Source organism: Acartia tonsa, chromosome 1 (genome assembly GCF_053477335.1).
Source record: "Acartia tonsa isolate MP-2025a chromosome 1, ASM5347733v1, whole genome shotgun sequence".
Classification (NCBI taxonomy): Eukaryota; Metazoa; Arthropoda; class Copepoda; order Calanoida; family Acartiidae; genus Acartia; species Acartia tonsa.
This window is the reverse complement of record NC_137260.1, coordinates 31,138,019-31,160,184: the sequence shown is the minus strand read 5'-3', so window position 1 is coordinate 31,160,184 and position 22,166 is coordinate 31,138,019. Positions and strand designations below refer to the sequence as shown.

Here is a 22,166-nt window from a genome sequence, read left to right as displayed (position 1 = left end):
TGGACATACGGACTTTCTGGTAACGATTATAAAGTTGCTGCGCTTTCTACGTCGTACCTAACTGTTATAGGAATCAGCATGTAAAGTTTGAAATCGATAGGACAATTGTAATCTGTTTAAATTAATAAAAAGAGCTAACTGTAACGGACGGACGGACCGACCCTAATTATAGAAAAGCTACGCTTTTAAAAAGATCAGACAGACAAAATAAGTTATGTAGTTGATTACAGGTAAGAGGTTAAATTTACTATTATAGCGGAATGGAGTAGTTGCACGTTATCTAGCGGTAGCATAACAAAGAAACATCAAACATGTATCTTTATCTAACAGCCGAGAAAATATACTCATATAATCTTACGCTGCTACACATGGACACAATTGTCAATGTGTAATACTTGAGATTATATACTCGTTTTACCATTCCCTTTCCCAACATGAAATACACACTTTGTATTGTACTCTAGTTTGTGAAATAACCATCTATGTTAAGTGGGCTTTAATTTATGATTATCTGAAATAGTTGGAATCCGGACAGCAAATTTTTCAGCTTCAACTAGGTTCGGGGGAGGGGGGTGCTTGGCTATTCTATTTTTAGCTTTATGCTATTTCCTGTCTAATTCTCACCATTTTTAATACTAAGTCTATAGATGTTAAGGGCGCATCCGGTAGTAAAATTATAAAGACAGAGTTTAGGGACTGATTATAAAAAAACGCATTAAAATATCACCTTAAAGTATTAATCCTTGAGATTAAACACTTTTTAAGAATTTTGCACAATGGCAAGCATTGTTTCTTTTATTTCTGGGACTAGCGGATAATAAGGAACAGGGAATCAAATTTCATCCCTTTAAAAAGCCTTAAAAACAGCAAAATAGCTTAAATTAAATAGCTCAAATAAAAAAGAAATTTTTTTATATTTTGTGAAAAAACTTATTTTGATACAAAAACGAATCTTAGCTGTTACAGCTTTTTTCGTTTATGAACATAGCAAACAATGATTTATTTTTCTTAGCATCATATAACAAGGATGACAACATACATAGGTATCGAAGCTTAAAATCAAATTTACTAAAATGAATGAATTATCAAGTTGTTACTGCACTACTTATTAACTTAATTGCCCTTGCTAGTTTATGGTGTATTTAATTTTGCTGGTTTGCCTGTTAACTCATTCTTTAAACTTTTAAAACAATAAAATCTGTGAAAAGATTTTGAGGAAATATTGTAAATATTTTGCCTGAAGACAAACATGCATGCTTTACAGTTATACAGTACAAGCCTAATTGTAATAGCGCAGAAATAGGGTATCTTACATATGCCGGACAAGGGCGTACACATTCGAAGGATAAAAAGCAAAAAAAATCACCCTCTCCACTTTCTTTGACCTCAATCCGTAACATTGCCAGTTTTGCAGAAATCAAATAATAATAATAGTTGTTATGTATTTCTTTAAATATTTTACTAAATGTCTAAATTTGTTATGACCAACTGAACGTAGCTTTTCAGTGGAACATCGCCAAATTTCAGATAATTTTAAAAATCAGTTTCTGTGAATAGTTCAATAGGTTTTGTGATTAAAGTAGATAAAATAGTTATAACATTGTTAAGATATTCATTTCAGATTATTTTATTATACTATTAGACGCTATCGTTTTTGCTATAACGAGTGAAAATGTTCTTTAAATGTACAGAGTTAAAAAGTGCAGTGCTCTAAATAAATTCGCATTAAAATTTGAGAAGTAGGTCACTGAACTATAATTTGATTTTTCTTTCTGTTGTGTAAAATCAGAATAATTCCAGCAGAATAATCTAATAAAAAAAAATTTCTTTCTTTTGACAATGATAAGTTAATAGAAGAAGAAGCTCCGCCCTTAGCCTACATGGACCTTTTATTTTACATCTCCAAGTACTTGTTTATGTGGGTTTCAATTCAGGCGATGAGTGCAACTTATCACAAAAGGTTTAGGTTTTGAAATCAACATTTTTTGTCAAAACGTGTTAAATTATTCCAGGTGGCTTTTTTTGTCCAAAAGAAACAACTTGCCCTATAGTTGAAAACAAAGTTCTTGGGTTGGATGAAACCATTCTTGTTTTACCCAAGAAATGAGTAGGTGTATGTATAAATTCTAACATAAATAAGTCATGACTCATGCATAAAAATATTTTGGTTCCAAGAAAACTGCTGGCTAATACACCATGACCCACTAGCACTAGCCTAAATCAAAAGTCGGAACAAAGTAATATCAAGCAACAACCATCATTCCTCATTATTAAAAGGAAAAACTGAACCTTTTAAAACCTAAATAGAACAGATTCTATAAAAAAAAAAACATGGACAATTAACGCGGACAAAAAACTATTGATGTCAATAGGATTATGTAGTTTTGTGATTTTAAGTTAATAATTAATTATTGGAATATGAATAAGTTCTTTTTCTTTAGAAAAAAAATTTCTTTCTTTCTTTGACACTTTCATTTCCCCCCTTTTTTATTGACAAAAACTATAATTGAAAAACAAGAAATGTCAATTTTTTGTACATATTAATTATCATTAATTTACGTTGTTTTATATAACCTGCAAGGGCAATATTGCCCATAAGTATTATAGAACGAATAATTTTACAATAATCTTGCAAATTATTTTAAAATGATTTCACAAAAATAAACATATTATGATTTACAATAACATGACATTTTAAGGTCAGAGGAGCTACGGACAGACCATAGTAACTGAGCAGATCCGGTAAAAGTCTTTTAAGAAAACAAAATAAGAAGTAATTATTGAATATACTTTTTTTCTTCCAGTTTTAATAAAATAAAAAATTCCACCCCATGTGAACGCTTCAAATCAAATGCATAATTGTAATTCCCACTTTTTATGACGCGACGACTTAATATATTTATGTACATAAATATATCAAAGGTGCATTCAATATATTATTGTTACTAGATCGACAGCAAAGACCATAAAAGATTTAAATGTCCATCTATGTTCCTTTTCAAATATAAGTTTTACTTTATTTGCAACAATAAACAGTTCACAGTTCAGTTATCATTTTTTTACATGATAAACACAAAAACCAAGATCACTAGCATCACTAGACAATTTAATATCAATTATTTCCTGCGACAAACTAGGTCTAATTGGAAAACCATTCAAAGAATCAAAATTTTCTAAATAAAATGAAGTTCTCTTTTAACCATATCAGAAACTTCTATCATAGAATTCCAATTTTTTGCATTAGAAATCAAATGATAAGAAGAACAAGACAACAATCTAATACAAGGACCAATTGCTTTAAAACAAAATTGTAATTTGCCAGTTAAACTAGCTAAAACTTTAATATGAATCTTTTTAGCATTTAAAACTTTAACAATACAATCACAAATATCATCACTCTTTTCATCATGTACAAAATATTTCATATTACAAGTATCATTTATCAAACCAAAAAACTTCAAAGACTGCGTAGGTATCAAAACACATTTCTTTACATTTATTGTCCACCCTGCTTTCTCGAAAGTTTCTATAGCAAAATAAGTTTGTTTTTTACAAGAATCAAAAATAGTTTCTAAAAGTCTTTGATCATCTATAAAAATCTGTACATGAATACCAAAACTTCTCAAATATTCTTTATGAGGAGTCAAAAGTTTTTGTAAAAATACAAAACTGCACTCTTAACACAGAGAAAAAGAACATTCCAAATCAAATATAAAACTTTTCCATCATCAGTAATAAAATGTACACCAACATATTGTTTATGATCTGGATGCAGGAGAACGTGCCAGTAGCCTGAGTCTAAATCAGCTGCTGTTTGAAAATCACCAACCTTGATCATTTGTTCCCCTACATCCAAATCTTCTGATTTAATTTTTTGATCTTTCAAATAAGGATTAAGATGCCTAGATGCATCCACAACTAAACAAGCTTCTTACTAAAAACAACTGACATAGGCAACACAATATAAGGTTTAAAATCCACTCTAGAAATACAACCTAAAGCTTCAAGCCTTAATAATTCTTTATATCCAAATTCATGATTCTGCATAAAAGATTTGTTATTTTTACAGAACAGAAGCAAACAGAAATTAGTAACCATTCTTAATTGTATTTAATATAAAATCACTGGCTTTCAACTCATCCCACCAAAAAGAGAAATAGCCAGGCTTCCCAATTCTACCAGGTACTCGAACATCCGTTGTCAACTTTTACCAACATACACTGAATTATTTGCTAATAATTTAGCAACCTCTTCCTCCTCCAGAGGTAAATAAAAAACATGATGTCTCAAATCCACATCCTCAAACATTATTTGTCTAATGCCCAGTTCACAAACAACTTTTATAGGTCGACCGATATATTCTGTAGGTCAACCTAAACAAGTACAACTAACAAATGCCTTTATAAAATCGGTGAACCTAAAACTTCTTTAGGTCAACATTAAATTTCAAGAGGTTGACCTTTGTCTTTTGTGAACTAGGCTAATAACACAAATATAAACTTATAAACTTGATAATCATCCATAAAACTAAAAATAAAAGATGATAAAATATAAAATACTATGATAAAAACTGAATCACAAATAAAAATTACAAATAAAATTTAAAACACAAAAACGCAAATAAAAATTTTTAAAAACAAACTAATAAATGCAAAAAATCCCTTTAAATAAACTGCTTTTTAATTTTTTGGACAATTTTTCTTAAAATGACCTGGAGTATTGCATTTAAAACAAATAACATTTAAAAGTCTATCATTATGAGAATTAGATGCAAACTCATTTTTCTTCATAACAGCTCCTGACGGTTTACCCTTACTTGCTTTAAACTTATTATAATCTTGTTTAGCTTTGAACTCTGCTGAACATAGCTTTGATGATAACTTATCCAATTCAGACTCAGAAACATTTAAATCTTTAAAAACATCTGGAGTTTCGAAATGCTTCAATGTTCTATAACCACCTATAGAAGATGAAGCAATCTTATGCATTTATAACTCATTATTTAAGAGCTATTTCATAGCTTTAATATTGTTTAATAAATCACACAAACTAACAGTATCAATAGGTTTTCCTTCATTGTGACAATCGACAATCTTAGCCGCATTCCTCTCCGTATCTTCTAAACAAAAAGACACATCCAAAATAAAACCAATAGCTCTCTTAGTTTTCGGCTTTTTATGCTTTTCCATTTCCACATTTTTACAAGCTTCACGGCCCATTCTTTTCAGGGCTTCTAATTTCAACTTAAAATCCTCGAAAGCTTTAGCATCCATTGAAATTACGACCGGCCAACTACCAGAACCAGTACTAGGACCAGAACCAGTTGGTGGAACATCAGGAATAACAGCAGCCATTATAAATAATGGTAAAAACCTAAAACCAATTCTGAAAATAAAAAATAAATATATAAATCATAAAACCCAACTTCCAACAACAGAAAACAAAAAACCTATAATAGTACAAAATAAACTAAAAAACTACTAAACATTTTTTCTCTTCACTAATTGGTAAATTAAATATATTCTGATTAAAAAATAATATGTGGCATTTCTCTCCATGGATGCCAACTCTCAAAACTGTAACAACCTGTAAAATTAACCCCAAAGAAAATCTATGTACTTGGAAAAGAAGAATTTATCCCTGTACTCCTCATATCGTCAGAGTAATAAAAATATAAAACCTGGGGTTAACCTTCTATTTGGAAAAGCCTTGAAAATAAAATAACCTTCACCGAAAGACTTAAAGGACAGACTGAGAAAGATTATTACCAACCCATCCCCCTCATTAAGATTTTTACCATTACAAAAAATCTACAATTCGTGCTGCGCACGAATTGGCAAATTTATTTTGGGGAGTCTACCTTCACCCTCGCAAAATAAATTGCCCCTGGGAAAAATATAGACAAAGTAGCTTTGAACAAAGTAGCTTCAGGACATTTACTTAAGAAAAGTAGCTTCTAATAGTAATAAAGGTTATGGCCGCAGCGCTTGGCCCCCTGGCCTGCCTAGCCATGGGCGCTCGGCCCCCTTGCCTATAACCTAACCTAACCTAACCTATGTATGAATGTTCAATGTACATTAACTTCTAATTTTATTGAAAGCAAATAAAACTTTAACAATTTATGTTTATAAACTGATCAAATTACAATTATAATTGTAGTTAACTATTTATGTCCAATGTTCTTTTCTTCCATTAGACATGGCCGCGCATGCAATACATGAACTCCTTGATGTTAGCCTTCTTGTATTTGGTCAGAGCGAGCCGCAAGTTTCATATCTTGCCGATATCCTGTTCTTCCGTCCAGGATTGTGGATGGTGGACTTCCCCACCACCTCCTCCAGGAACTTAGTCCTAGCTAGGGTATCCTCGGCCTTGAACCCACGAATTATGCATAGAACATTGTGGTTTGTTCTATGAGAACTGTTAAAACGTGCATTCCAACTTTCAACTGAGTTATTGGTGGTTGGTTCTTGGTTAATAATCCTAGTGTAGATGTTCCACATCGTAACTTTGAATTCTTGCGGACACCCAACCTGTTCTTCTGGCCAATGTAGGTGGATTCTACATAAAACAGATAGTTGTTCACCTCTGTTACCTCGTCAAAATGTTGCTCAAAGTATTCCAGTACAATCTCTGTCCAGGCATAGCCAACATCTTCTAGAGGAACCAAGGCCAAGGTATAGATCAAATCTAACCCAACCTGAAAGTTTTCATCATCATTGAATAGACGGTCACATCCTTTATCCTGGACATTGGAGTATAGGCTTTTTTTCCAATGACTAATTGTTTGTAATCATAAAATTCGATGATTTTACAAAAAGTGGATCATGGATTTTACTAAAAATGGTTCTGTCCGCTTTTCTGTCTGTCTGTCTGTCATTTTGTCTGTCTTTTTGTCTGTCTTTATGTCTGACTTTATGCCTTTCTTTATGTCTCTCTTTCTGTGTAGACATTTTCCTATTTTTCTAAGGAAGCTACTTTTCTTAAGTAAATGTCCTGAAGCTACTTTGTCCGGAAGCTACTTTGTCCTGAAGCTACTTTGTCCGAAGCTACTTTGTCCGAAGCTACTTTGTCCAAAGCTACATTTTAGAAGATGGAGGTATAGTTTTCGCTCTCTATTGACACAGCTGATCTAAAGGATAAATGGGTCCTGCGGATGATTACACGACAAGTTGATGAAAACTAGTAAAATATGATGCCCAGGGAACCCAGAACTGGTTTTGGTTAAACTGTATGAGTAGCTACCTTACTATGATTTTTTTCAAATTACTTTTTCATCGAATTTGGGATATTTCAGATTTTTATATTCTGAATTAAATTATTTTTGTTATTTTTCTCAGTTCACAAATCATTTAAGGAGGATCATGTGTATTCTGACTCCTCTTGGGGGTAACCCCCCTCCCCTGGGTAACCCCGCAACCCCCCCCCCCCTGCCCCATAATCCTGAATTTTTTTCTTTATTTAATGCTAATTTTCAAGGATAGGAGTCTATTTGTATTTATTATTTGTTAAATTCACTCACATTTATAGGAGCTTGTGACCCACAGATAAACATGATTACTATAAAGTAAATTTTTATTCAAATTTAGGATAATCAAGATTTCTTTTAGATAGAAATTTAAGCATTGTGTTAATGTTCTCAGATTATTAGTGAAATGAAACAATAATTAATTTCTTATCTTTACAGGGATTATGAAAATTTATTCTTTGCATGATCTCTCTGGTTGCTGCCAAGTGCTGGCTGGCTTCTGAATGATAAAAGTTTGTTATAAACTTATAAATGGTGCTGTTGCTTGTTGTATAACTGTACTTCCAGAGAACTACAATCCAGAGTTAAATAGAGCTTCTAATAAATAAGATGATAAGATTATAGCTGATCTTGATGGTAAAAGGTCAACTTATAAGAAAGGAGGAGGTATAGGTGCATTTAAACTAACCATTGTTAAAAGACTCTTGATTATAGCAGTTCTTCCTGATTGCAAAGAAACTTAGGATCTACTGCAGTTCATGGTAAAATATTGCTGGTAACAAATATTGCCAAAAATCTATGAATTTCAAAGGCTGCTAGCTGCCAAACGGCTGAATGTACATATCAATTTTGTTTTAAATTACAAAGCTCAATAGAATCAGCTTTACATTTTTTGCTGATAATATGTCTTCTGTTAATATTTCTGGGTTGTCAGACATTGTCAGCACCATTTCCTTGCCCTTGTCATGTTCTTCTCAGCAAGATCACATCTACAGTTGATGATACAGATGAAAATATACCTAAAGATCTATGGGGGGGGGGGGGAAAGAACATTTGGAAACTTAAAGGAAAGTCATGCTATATATACCACAATTTATGATTCCAACAGGAAGCTTGCCAAAAACTTCTATAGACCAGTTGAAGAAACAGATGTCAAGTTCTTGACAAGTGTCCTGATGAAGAGTTGCATGCTATGATGGGGTTTGTAAATCACACCTTTAGGGATGGTTATGATAAGTTGTTGGGGATAGAGAGCAAGCTGTAAAGTTTCAAAAAAAGTTTGGTGTGCAATTTGAAAAAAAATTAAACATGTCAGATAGAGAACTATCTTTTCTTATCTGTGGGCCACTGTCCCTGAAAATGTGAGTGAATTTACCAAATACTAAATATAAATACAAATATACTCCTACTACTTTGAAAATTAATGTTAAATAGAGAAAATTCTCGATAGTAATGGTTGGAGGGGAGAGGGGTACCCTTGGGGAAAGGAATGGGGAACCCCTACAGAGGAGTCAAAATGCATATGATCCCCCCCAAGTGACTTATGAACTGAAAAAATAACAAAATAATTTAAATTAGAGTAAAAAAATCTGAAAAAAAGTAATTTGAAAAAAATCATAGTAAGGTAGCTACTCATACAGTTTAACCAAAACCAGTTCTGGGTTCCCTGGGCATCATATTTTACTAGTTTTCATCAACTTGTCGTGTGATCTTCCGCAGGACCCATTTAACCTTCAGATCAGGTGTTATATTAGAGAGTTACTAAATGGATTAGATACATATTTTAAAAGAAGTCATTTTTTGATAGTTATACAGCTATTACTAATCTAGAATAAATGATGAGTGGGAAGTAAATCTATTAGTGTTTTGCACTCTATATAATTTTACTTTTAGTGCAGTACGGTGTCTCATTACAAAAAAAACTATTTCTGCTACAACAATAAAACTTCCTAGAAAACAGCAAAAATATTTCAAACAAACAAACGCTATGTTCATAAGCGTAGTATTAATTTAATAGATTTAAAAGGAAAACCAAGTATTTATTATGTATTGATTCTAAGCAATTACTGTTTTTAACTTTAAAAATCCAACTATAAACAACTTCCTGACAGGCGAGAATTATAAGAAGCTGCGCTATTGTAATTTTTTTTTATTAATTATTATTTTTCTTAATTGTTAATTTTGCGCTAAAAAAATAAACAAAATTTTACTGTTTTGGTCGATAAACTCCTTTTTAGATCTACCTTTAACATGAGTCATATTTGAACTATATCCATAGTGGAGGCCTGTTAATATACTTTGGAATTAATGTGTCATACAAGATTTATACCTCCCTCGTACCAACAATATTTACGTTCCATGGATTAGTCACACATAAACAACAAACCATTCAAGTGATAAAGATGTAACAGTGATTTTATATTGATCTTAATCAGACACTTAATTTTTTATAGTTTTATTAAGAAAAGTAGTAAAATACTTTTCACAGGAAAAAAACATAAAATGTATGAAATAAACGAAATAGATTGAAAACCCTAGTTTGGAACATCAATCAACTGTCTATTTAGAATGTCCGTTTATTTGTTTTTTGCTTAGATGTTTGAAAATTCTTGTAAACATTTTTATATATATTTAAATATATTTGAAGCTTCTAGTCTATATCTTACTTTGTCCATCTGTTATTCAAATAAACTTTGTTAAAAATAGATATTTGGAAAAGGATAATTTTCTCTGCTTCATATTAAAGACGTCTTATTTTTGTTCTAAACCTAAGACAAAAAAAACGTTCTTTGTTATTTTGTTAAAATAATTTAGAAAGAAAGAAAAGTGTTCCAATGTCCTTAATAGAAACATTTTCAAAAATTAATTCCTTAGGCATGAAAAAGATTGTAAAATTGGTCTTTTTATGAATGATTATTTTTTAAAACATATCCTGTTTTTATGTTTATGACACACCTTAAATGTAAAATTCATTTAAAATGTTTTCTTCAGTTGAATCTACCTCCTTTTTACATGTAGTATAGATAGTTCTTATGATTAGGCTAATTTTTTCATATCTTTTCAGCAAAAGTTGAAAAATTGTCATGAAGTATCAATTTACATTTTTTGTAATAATTTGAAATTATTGTGAAAAAATCTTTTAGGTAAAAATGTCTCATAAGTAAGTTTTAGCAGCCATTTAAGTCATTAGGCCAAATCCCATGTAATTTCTTAGGTTTTTTTAATTTCTATGTATCCTTTTTCTAGGCTAGTCTATAGGATTTGGCTTGTTTTTATTGACTTTTAACTATGAATTATTTTTCAGACTTAAATAAGATTCTCTTACTGAAATATTAATAGCGTTCGTTCATTCGACCCTTTGTCTGATTTGAGATCCCTTTATGGTTGTTGCCATCCTTGTTTCAGATAACCAAGAGAAAGTTTAACTATAATTATGTAAAACTTTTTGCTCGTTTATAATATGTATTCATCCAACTTAAAAGGAAACTTTTTTGCTCATTGATTTTGTATAAATAATTTAGCCTACCCTCTCGCGAGAACGCACGCACAGCTAGCTGTATATCTATCCTAAGAAGTCATCGGCTTTCATGCCCTGGAAACCATTTCCTCCCCAAAAGCGCTTCTCTCCCCAACTGCCAAGTAAAGGGGGCGCGCACACGCACACAGTATAACCAGTTTGAGATTTTTAAATTTTTCAACGAAATTTTAGGTGGTTGGTGGTTTAGTATAGCAAGCACAGGGGAGGAAAAAGAGAGATCTGTCCATTTTTGTTACTTAAAGTGAATTACAGAAATCGATAACGACGTTCTTTTAGTTTGATTTTTTTAATATAAATTATATGTAGATATAACTAGTCTTCGTTCCTACCTCGTTTATGATTGTTGATATATTATTTTGATGTATTAATGCTCCTCATAAAATTTAGTGAACAAAGAATCTTTATTTAGTTAATATTTTGTATTAACAAAGAAAGAATATTACTTTCGGCCTTTTTTTGTTAATAATTAATATTTTTATATAACAAGGATGTTAAAATCATAGGAATTAAAACTTTCAAAAGTTGATAATTAGTGTCATAAAAACTCATAATAAAGATTAACACTTGTAGTTGTAAATGCCGACATGATCATAATGATTGTAGAGGTGCTACTTTATCAAGATCTTACCACATTGTTTCTGCAATTTTTATTCAAGGTTTAAAATCGATAGGACAACTGTAATCTACCCTGCATGAAGAATAAAATAGATTTTAAAATATGCAAAGAAAATTGCTTTAGTTGTATAATATACATAGTTCCAAAACTTTAAATTAATTAGCTTTAAATATTTTTTTTATGATACATAACTATTTTTTTTTGTAATTTCAAAACTTTAAATTGAATTAATTTAATGATTTTTCACACTTATTAGGTCTTTGACCTTACTTTTATAACTCCGTAGAATGGAAGATTTATGACAATACCTGCTATTATTTATTCCAGACAAGATGGGTGTGTACGGACCTGCCATAGCAGGTGTTAACCTGATTATCCTCATTTCCTCCACTGTCCTTATCTACTTTGGAAATATCCTTATCAACTTTTATCTTATTGATACTTTAGGTGAGATTTTTATTATTACTTTCATCCTTCTGCTGTTTCTGAGATCTTTATGGGCAAATAAACAATGGCACTTTAATCAAACTATACCTTGTTTTTGGCAAATTAATTATCCTTACCTTAGATATTCATGTATCGCGTCTAAAAAAGCAGCAGTAGGAACAGTTTTCAACTACATTGGTTAGAACGAGGTATAACGAGATTCAAACAGATTATACGTTAACAAACGCATAAGCCAAGGTGCAGTGGTAATTAATTAATTGTAAGTATAGTAGACTATTTTGTGGTTAGGTTTGTCCTTAGGGCTTTTATGACTAATTCATAATTCATATGTACTGAAAAGTAAGATTCGGTTATTTACATTTGAAAATTTGTAATTTACAACCATAAAATTTTTTAAGGTTATGTTTGTTTGTCCTTAGGGCTTGTATGACTCATTCATAATTCATGTGTAATGTAAATTAAGATTAGGTTATTTACATTTTTATTTTAATTTGTAATTTACATTTAAAATTTGTAATTTACAACTTTAACATATTTGTAATTACAAAATATGCCTGATTTTTTTCCTAATTTTATTTATACATTTTAAGCTTATTATTGTTATTTTTTACTTTTGTACTCTATTGCCTTGTTTTTAAAATAATTTATACGCATTTATTTCTAGAGTTTGTTCATGCAAATTTTTCGACGATGCCTAATTTAATGTTGGCTGTTGGTGTTCTTGGTCTGTTGGGAGGTATACTTGGTGTCATTGTGGGGGCTACATCCCAGAGGTACGTATGTTGGAAGGTATACTTGGTGTCATTGTGGGGGCTACATCCCAGAGGTACGTATGTTGGGAGGTATACTTGGTGTCATTGTGGGGGCTACATCCCAGAGGTACGTATGTTGGGAGGTATACTTGGTGTCATTGTGGGGGCTACATCCCAGAGGTACGTATGTTGGGAGGTATACTTGGTGTCATTGTGGGGGCTACATCCCAGAGGTACGTATGTTGGGAGGTATACTTGGTGTCATTGTGGGGGCTACATCCCAGAGGTACGTATGTTGGAAGGTATACTTGGTGTCATTGTGGGGGCTACATCCCAGAGGTACGTATGTTGGGAGGTATACTTGGAGTCAATGTGGGGGCTACATCCCAAAGGTACGTATGTTGGGAGGTATACTTGGTGTCATTGTGGGGGCTACATCCCAGAGGTACGTATGTTGGAAGGTATACTTGGTGTCATTGTGGGGGCTACATCCCAGAGGTACGTATGTTGGGAGGTATACTTGGAGTCAATGTGGGGGCTACATCCCAAAGGTACGTATGTTGGGAGGTATACTTGGTGTCATTGTGGGGGCTACATCCCAGAGGTACGTATGTTGGGAGGTATACTTGGTGTTATTATGGGGGCTACATCCCAGAGGTACGTATGTTGGGAGGTATACTTGGTGTCATTGTGGGGGCTACATCCCAGAGGTACGTATGTTGGGAGGTATACTTGGTGTCATTGTGGGGGCTACATCCCAGAGGTACGTATGTTGGGAGGTATACTTGGTGTCATTGTGGGGGCTACATCCCAGAGGTACGTATGTTGGGAGGTATACTTGGTGTCATTGTGGGGGCTACATCCCAGAGGTACGTATGTTGGGAGGTATACTTGGTGTCATTGTGGGGGCTACATCCCAGAGGTACGTATGTTGGGAGGTATACTTGGTGTCATTGTGGGGGCTACATCCCAGAGGTACGTATGTTGGGAGGTATACTTGGTGTCATTGTGGGGGCTACATCCCAGAGGTACGTATGTTGGAAGGTATACTTGGTGTCATTGTGGGGGCTACATCCCAGAGGTACGTATGTTGGGAGGTATACTTGGAGTCAATGTGGGGGCTACATCCCAAAGGTACGTATGTTGGGAGGTATACTTGGTGTCATTGTGGGGGCTACATCCCAGAGGTACGTATGTTGGGAGGTATACTTGGTGTTATTATGGGGGCTACATCCCAGAGGTACGTATGTTGGGAGGTATACTTGGTGTCATTGTGGGGGCTACATCCCAGAGGTACGTATGTTGGGAGGTATACTTGGTGTTATTATGGGGGCTACATCCCAGAGGTACGTATGTTGGGAGGTATACTTGGTGTCATTGTGGGGGCTACATCCCAGAGGTACGTATGTTGGGAGGTATACTTGGTGTCATTGTGGGGGCTACATCCCAGAGGTACGTATGTTGGGAGGTATACTTGGAGTCAATGTGGGGGCTACATCCTAGAGGTACGTATGTTGGGAGGTATACTTGGTGTCATTGTGGGGGCTACATCCCAGAGGTACGTATGTTGGGAGGTATACTTGGTGTTATTATGGGGGCTACATCCCAGAGGTACGTATGTTGGGAGGTATACTTGGAGTCATTGTGGGGGCTACATCCCAGAGGTACGTATGTTGGGAGGTATACTTGGTGTCATTGTGGGGGCTACATCCCAGAGGTTCTTATGCTCTAGGGACAGAGTCAAAAACATGATATGTAAATTATATATATTGATATACCCCATTTGTCCTTCCTAATATCTATAAGATTTTTAAGGGCAAAATTTAACATACGGGAATTTGGGTAGGTGAATTTATCTTTTGTTCTATGCTGGATCCCCTGGTAAAGCGAAGCTTTTCTACATCTTATCGTTATCTTAGAATTGTGTCATTGTTTCCTAACTTTTCTTGATGATTCCTGTAATTATTAGGAATAATTCAGAAAGCTTAAAAACTTTATAAATTTGTTCTTACTACTATAATATTTATTTTTATGACTGTAAAAGCGCTGTAACTCTATATTTGTTCATGTTCCAACTGTATAATTTGTTAAAGCTAAGCTTTTTTGCACATTGAGTGTGGGAAAGTTAAAAGAATAAAAAAAAAACAATAATGTTTGTTTTACATACAATCTTTTGTTTTTTCTTAATGCGCAACTAGATTTAGATTAAACAAAGGGCATTTTGATTTAGGATACAACAAATACATAATTTACATATTTTATTTATACATATTGTGTTTATTTTTAGCGATGTTTCTCTTCAATTTAAAATGTCCGTCTGATAATAAATTTTGATTTTCTCAACTGCCATTGACATAAACATATGAATTTATAAGGAATGTAATTGTACATACATTTTATATACAAGTATATAGAATTTGTAATTTTCTTTCTATCTTTCCTTTTTTATGACCATAGTACATTTGCTCTAAAATTCTATTGTCCGTTTGACCATCCATAATCTTTATTTGCTTCGCTAATAATTGCTGTTGTCAACCTTGTATTGAAATTTTTTAATCATATTTTCAAGTTTTGCTTAATTTTTGCATGGTCGGCCTTATCACAATATATATAAGAAAAATATCTTATTTAAACCAAAAAAAAACACAAAAAAAACATTGAAAGAAGTAAACTTAAAAGTAAATTTATTCCAATTTAAAAGTATTGGTGTTTTCTTGTTTTAAATTACATACTTCATTAATTTCATTTATTCAACAAGTACTATTTTAAAAATTATTATTTAAGGTGTGGATTGATTATCCACGCTGTGTTTGGGTCCCTGATCTTCATCCTCCAGTTGGCCTCCATCTTCGTGACAGCTGAGGTCAGGGCTGACCTTGAGCATGACGTTCTAGAACGGGTAAACTTTTTTTATTCGTATCTTTGCTTCTATAGGAAAATTTAAATGAAGGATTGGGAGATTTTCTTGGGTCGATTTCTTTATGGAGGGAGGAGATAAACAGACAAATAAATGATATTTTTTAAAAGCGAAGCTTTTCTATAATTAGGGTCGGTCCGTCTGTCCGTACGTCCGTCCGTCCGAGATAGATAGCTTTTATTCGTTAATTTAGGCATGTTAGAATTGTCCTATCGATTTCAAACTTTGCATGGTGATTTCTGTAGTAGTTGGGTACGGTTTAGAAAGCGTAGCAACTCTATAATCATTACCAGAATGTCCGTACGTCCATTTTAAACATGTTGATTTTTCTACTTTTTTAATAACAAATTTTCAAGTGTTCTAATTATCCGTTTGATCTGATTTTTGGTATTTTGATTCCTGGGACAACAAAGAACAATATTATAGGCGAAGCAACTCTATAATCAAGTCCAAAAATGTAAGTATGTCCATAAACATTATCCTGCTTCAAGCAGTTTTTGAACAAATTTACTTACAATTTTGCTTCGATTCTTATACTTTTAAATTCTGACTATTCAGTTCAGATACTATACAAGTGTTAATGTTCATTTGTCCTACCGTTTCAGTGCTTCGCTTTTATGGATGTTGTCATCCTTGTTTCTTTTATATTTACAACAGAGAAAAAGTAATAAAAAAAATAATTGAGCAAGGAAAAATATGTGCAAAACTTTCATTTCTTCAAAATTAGTGTATACAACTATTCATAACAGTTTTTAAAAGCGAAGCTTTTCTATAATTAGGGTCGGTCCGTCCGTCCGTCCGTCCGTACGTCCGTCCGAGATAGTTAGCTTTTATTCGTTAATTTAAGCATGTTAGAATTGTCCTATCGATTTCAAACTTTGCATGGTGATTTCTTTAGTAGTTAGGTACGATTTAGAAAGCGTAGCAACTCTATAATCATTACCAAAATGTCCGTACGTCCATTTTAAACATGTTAATTTTTTTACTTTTTTAAATAGCTTTTTTCGTTAATTTAGGCATGTTAGAATTGTCCTAACGATTTCAAATTTTGCATGGTAATTCCTGTAATAGTTAGGTACGATTTAGAAAGCGTAGCAACTCTATAATCATTACCAGAATGTCCGTACGTCCATTTTAAACATGTTCATTTTTCTACTTTTTTAACAACAAATTTTTATATGATCTAATTATCCGTTTGATCTGATATTTGGTATATTGATTCCTGGGACAACAAAGAACAATATTTTAAGCGAAGCAACTCTATACTCAAGCCCTAAAGATGTAAGTATGTCCATAAACATTATCCTGTATCAAGCAGTTTTTCAACAAATTTACTTACAATTTTGCTTCGAATCTTATACTTTTATATTCTGATTATTGAGTTCAGACACTATACAAGTATTAATGTCCGTTTATCCTACCGTTTCAATGCTTCGCTTTTATGGATGTTGTCATCCTTGTTATTGTTGCTTTAGATGACTTATGATTTGCCCAATGTTACCACACAGTACTGGACTCAACCTGATTTTAAAGAGAGGTATTTATCATACTTTTAATCAGAGAAATGAGCTGCGAGCAAGCGTTTCAATAAAAATTTAGAAACAGCGGCTTCTATAATAGACAACAAGACCAAGAAATAAATGAAATAATTTTTATCATGTATTTTTATAACCTTATTTTTAGCAAATATATGTTTTGTAAGTTTTTCATTCTTGTTACTTTATCACAGATGGGATGAAGTTCAGAGAAGCTATGCTTGCTGTGGATTCAATGGATTTAACACTGGTTATCAGGTTAACATTTCCTAGATAATTAGATAGAATATAATGAAAGACCAAAACAGGAATATAGTAGTAAAAAATCTGACAGATTATATTTCCACCAAAAATTGTTTAAATATGGCTTGGCAACTTGACTAAAACAACAAGATATTAGAGTTCTTTAAGCTTTAAGTTGTATCCGCAAAGACTTCAAATTTAGCGGCTGAATGCGGACACAGCAAGGGAAACGTTTATTGAAAAAATGTTACTATTTTCAGGAGTGGAAGGCCCCCTCTATATATCAATCTAACTCTCATTTGTTGAAAACAAACTCTGTTCCCGACTCTTGCTGTCTTAAGGTATATATAATTTAACATGGATGGATTTTTACATCTAAAAGTAATGTATTCAATAATTTTGATTTTACAAATTAATGTCAAACCTAAAGCATAAAAGATAAATACATCATCCTGATTGTAGCACATTAAAATTTTTGACCAAAAACTTTTTGCTTTCTCCTCTTCTTATTTTGACTTTATGCCGCACTTCTTATTTGAGGTCATGTCACTTCGGATTCTAGACCTCTCTACGCACCTTGAAACAAACTCAGATTATGATTGCGGTGTAAAGTGTTCATTCGCCCATAAGACAACCAACCCTTTAATTGCACGACCTTTGCCTTACTATAAATTTTATGTCGTGCACCTGACATAGCAGCATTAGGAACAATTTTTAAAGTCTTTAGTTATGACGCGGTGTCGGGCTGAGATTCGAACCTATCACCTTACCGATATAGCGAATGCGCAACGTGTTATGCAAAAGTCGCAGGTATGCGATGGATTGTATATAATTCAATTTTCAAGTAGCACAAAAGAATAATTAAATCATAATTTAGGAAACCAAAGATTGCGGTGAAGGTCAACTTATTTCACAGAAGGCTCATTTGGAAGTTTATACTCATGGCTGCTTGGCTGTTCTTCAGGTAAAACTAAAATTTTTTTTTTGTATATTCATCAATAAAACAAAGTAGCTTGATGTCTGTCTGTCTGAAGATTAAGATCTCTGAACCGATAGGATCTATTACTCAGAGAATATACATATTGGTCCTGTGGTAGTTTTAAGCTACATTTGGGGGGGGGGGGGGTGGTCCTTGGTCCACCCCTAGCCCTTCACACCTAAATAAATTCCGAATTACGAGAAAGTGGAGTATCCGGGGTATATCCTAGGTTTTTGCCAACGAGTTATTCTGAAAAGAGAAATTTTTTGATAATATCTCTATAGCTTTAAAAGTGATTCTAGTATAATAGTTCTATTTGGTCCCTTTCTAAAATTTTATTTTTGTGTAATGTGCATTGATTTAATTTATAATCTTATTTGATCCCTTCCTAAGGAATCTGTTATGGAAGATTTAACTTTTAGTGATTTTAAATAGATAACTTTTCAAGGCTTAATTTTTTCCAAAACAAAATAATTTTACTTTCTTAACAATCTATTTGTTTTCTAATCATACCTGTATGCTCAACTAACAATATGTCTTTGAAATGAGTCTCTTATTAACTTATTTATTAATTTTTTTACATTCTTATCTTTCTTTTCATCTGCTGTCAATTTTCTTTGAATCTGTACAATGATTTGTCATTTACCAACTATATTCAATGGCACAAACAATGTTTAATGTTTATAACTGAAAATTCAAAAATGATATTACATCATTTTTATATTTTAGCAACGTATGTCGCGTGACTTCAAACCTGTATTGGACGCGTACCTTGGTTGTGGTGTAGCCCTGGCTCTGCTCCAGATCATGACCATTGTCCTGTCCGCCGCCTACAGTGCAGCATTGAACAGGAGAAAGAGAAGGGAAGAAGAGAGATATTCTTCTGCTAGAGGGTAAGAGGTGATGCACGATAATGCACATCATCCCCCCCCCCTCATTGAGATAAAATCTATAAGTTTGTAAATTAGATTTTCATTTATGGGAATTTATGGATAAAATGTTTAAGAATAGCCAGTTAATTCCTTTATAATTTACTAATTACAAAGAGCCATATAAAAAGAGATACCGTGCATGTAATAATGACACAACCCAATATTTCCCGATTTTGTATAATTTTTACGGAACACGATTCCAGTGACGTCATATTTTTCTTTCCCGAAAAAGGGAAGGGGGGAAGAAAATATCTTCAAAAGAGATGGGGGAAACCCCCTTTTCTCCCATCTCTTTTTTTCTTCCCCCCTTCCCTTTTTCGGGAAAGAAAAATATGACGTCACTGGAATCGTGTTCCGTAAAAATTATACAAAATCGGGAAAGACTGGGTTGTGTCGTAAATAATCTTTTGGGATCTTAATCTAAAAATACATTTTTAGTGAAGAAAAACGCAGCTTGTACCATTTTACTGACAACAAGGACGCCACGATGACACTACCACCCATTATAAGTGACTCCGGCCTGCCCAGCTCAGCGGCAGGCAGCATGCTGCCCAGCCTGGAGGGCAGCTGCAGCCGCCGTGGCTCTCGCTATGCTAGCCAGGCCAACAGTCAGGTTGGTTCCCGCCACGCCAGCCAGGTGCCCAGTTTGGCGGGAAGCAGACGGAATATGAACGATGACGACGAGCGAATCTCAAGAGGTTCTCTCCACGTTGAACCAACTGATGAAAGTGGTACTGCTATCTAAATTCTAATCTGATTGTGATCAAAAATTGAGCAGGGTGAATTATTATAAAATATAGAAAATATCATAAAATTCATATTCTAATACAATTTTAGTGCTTTGAACATTTTTTCTGATTTATAAACAATAGTTTACAAAGATCAATAATGATTCAGCCATAAATGTACAAACAAAAACAAAACAAAGTTTTAGTATATTTTAACTCAAATTTGTAAATTAATATTATAATTGTATCGAATCTTGTCTATTTGAACATGATATTGAGTTTTTTATTATCTCTCTCATCTCATTTTGTAAATATATTTCATTCAGCTTTTAAAGATCTTAATAAAATTAAAAGTATTTTTGGATTAAGTTGGAATTGAAGGAATGTTTGAATAACTTAAAAATGCTGCTAAAAGTGTGACAAAACATACAGCCAATTTTCAGTAAAAAAAATACCGGAGAGGCGCAGCTGTAGAAAATGCGTGTTAAAACGTTCTTTATAGCCTGTTTTTTTCAGCACCAACTGCAATATCGAATATAAGCTGTAAAATTAGCCGTTTTGTCGTTTTTTTTTTATATAAAGTAATAGGAAAAATATCTTGAATATGTTCGACTTAATCCGTGTTATATTATGTATATTATCTCAATGTAATAATCTTTAAAATCTTAAATAATTTTGTCAATGTAACTAAAGAATGTGAATGATAAAATGAGTAACTTTGTAAGTAAAAATGTAAATATAAATGTAATTTACTGATAATATTTGCCTTTTTTTTATAATAAATTACTATCAGAAAAAAAACTTATTCAATTACTACCACTGAAAACACAAAAAAAACTTCGCTAGCAGAGATATAATAATTCTCTGCTCGTCCAAGTAGTTAGGGTTTCCAAAGCCTCACGCATTCCGTTATATTCAATTAAGTTTGATGTAACCCCAACACCTAGGAGGCAAGCAAAATAAATTTTATATTATATTTATGGTGTCTTGAATATCGAAAATAATTTCTATTACTGGATAAAACGAAGATAAATGAGGAAATTAACAAAGCATGAAGAGTTTTAGTCAGGGAAATAGAATTAGGAGAGAAGAAGTATATTGTGAACCCCTTTTTCGTAAATCTAACAAAGGAACTCCTCCAGCTGACAAAAAACTTTAAAATTTTTCGAGTATATAATTTCTAGAGAGCTAACTTTATATTAAAGAATTCAACAATTCATAGCTAACTTATTAAAGGATTTATAATATGCTTTACACTATACTAGAAAATAAATTTTAACACGATATAATTTACGTGAGAAAAGCTTTATCTTAAGAAATGCGACTATTTACAGCGGACTCTTTATATGAACAAAATGAAAAAAATATGCCCTTTCCCATATGTGTACAGTGTATACACAGTACAACGCTAGGCCCTGTTGAAAACGTAACGAACGTACTGTTGTATTGCTATTTGTTGTTATTTTATTTTTATATAATTTATTTATAGGTAAACATGAAACAAACTATGAATTTATGTATTTTAAATGTTTATAATAGATACGAATTACGAATTAAAGATTATAAATCATGTACATTTGAAGTCCGAGATATTATTTTTTTTTGTTTTAATAGAAACCCAAGAAAAAAATATGATTTTATTAACTTAAATTCATAAAGGGATTTTTATTATTTTACAATGATTGCAATAGATGAAGCATATTTATTATTAATGCACAGATAAAACATAGATGTGAAACAACAATATGAAGGCAGTACTTCATGTGATGGACTTGATTAGAGTAAAAGTTGAAAGAACAGCTCTAATTAACTCTAATAAAAAAATAGAAAGCTTCAGTTTAATTCAACCAATGAGATTGCATGTATGCTCCGATGCGATTCATTTATTGGCTCAATCAGACATTACCTCTCTTTCTTAGTACCTTTATTGTCAGGGACTAGGATTCTTGGTCAAATATTTGATCCGATACCCACTTCCTTTATGTTCCTCATAAATGTTCATTGTTATAAGGATCTATGCATGGAAATAAACCAGTGGAATGTGGTAGAGGGGTGTCAACACCTTGTCAAAATCAAAGTTGGAAAGGCTTTCCTGTTTTTCACCCACTATTGGTTACACTAATACACATCCCCTGGGGAATCGCTGTGCAAGCCACTGAAATAAACATTACAATAAGAAATAATGCATGATATATTATATTCGTTACAGACAGAGAGACAGACCAACAAG

General features: G+C 32.7%; 1 protein-coding gene across 3 annotated transcripts; it reads left to right on the top strand.

Moving 5' to 3' along the window:
• The first annotated feature begins 11,709 nt into the window (after positions 1-11,709).
• Positions 11,710-20,509, top strand: LOC145329406 (uncharacterized). 3 transcript variants are annotated; one of them, XM_080173514.1, is made up of 9 exons: positions 11,710-11,850; positions 12,515-12,623; positions 15,387-15,501; positions 16,995-17,056; positions 17,249-17,312; positions 17,558-17,638; positions 18,175-18,261; positions 19,006-19,169; positions 19,647-20,509. In XM_080173514.1, exons 1-9 carry the CDS (start codon positions 11,736-11,738, stop codon positions 19,951-19,953), a joined length of 1,104 nt encoding a protein of 367 aa, XP_080029640.1. In that variant the 5' UTR covers positions 11,710-11,735; the 3' UTR covers positions 19,954-20,509. The 3 variants fall into 3 exon arrangements, with proteins under 3 accessions (XP_080029640.1, XP_080029648.1, XP_080029656.1); XM_080173522.1 differs by lacking the exons at positions 11,710-11,850; positions 12,515-12,623 and adding an exon at positions 13,939-14,319 and having other exon boundaries at positions 19,006-19,176; positions 19,647-20,384; XM_080173530.1 differs by lacking the exons at positions 11,710-11,850; positions 12,515-12,623 and adding an exon at positions 13,940-14,319.
• The last annotated feature ends 1,657 nt before the right edge of the window (positions 20,510-22,166 follow it).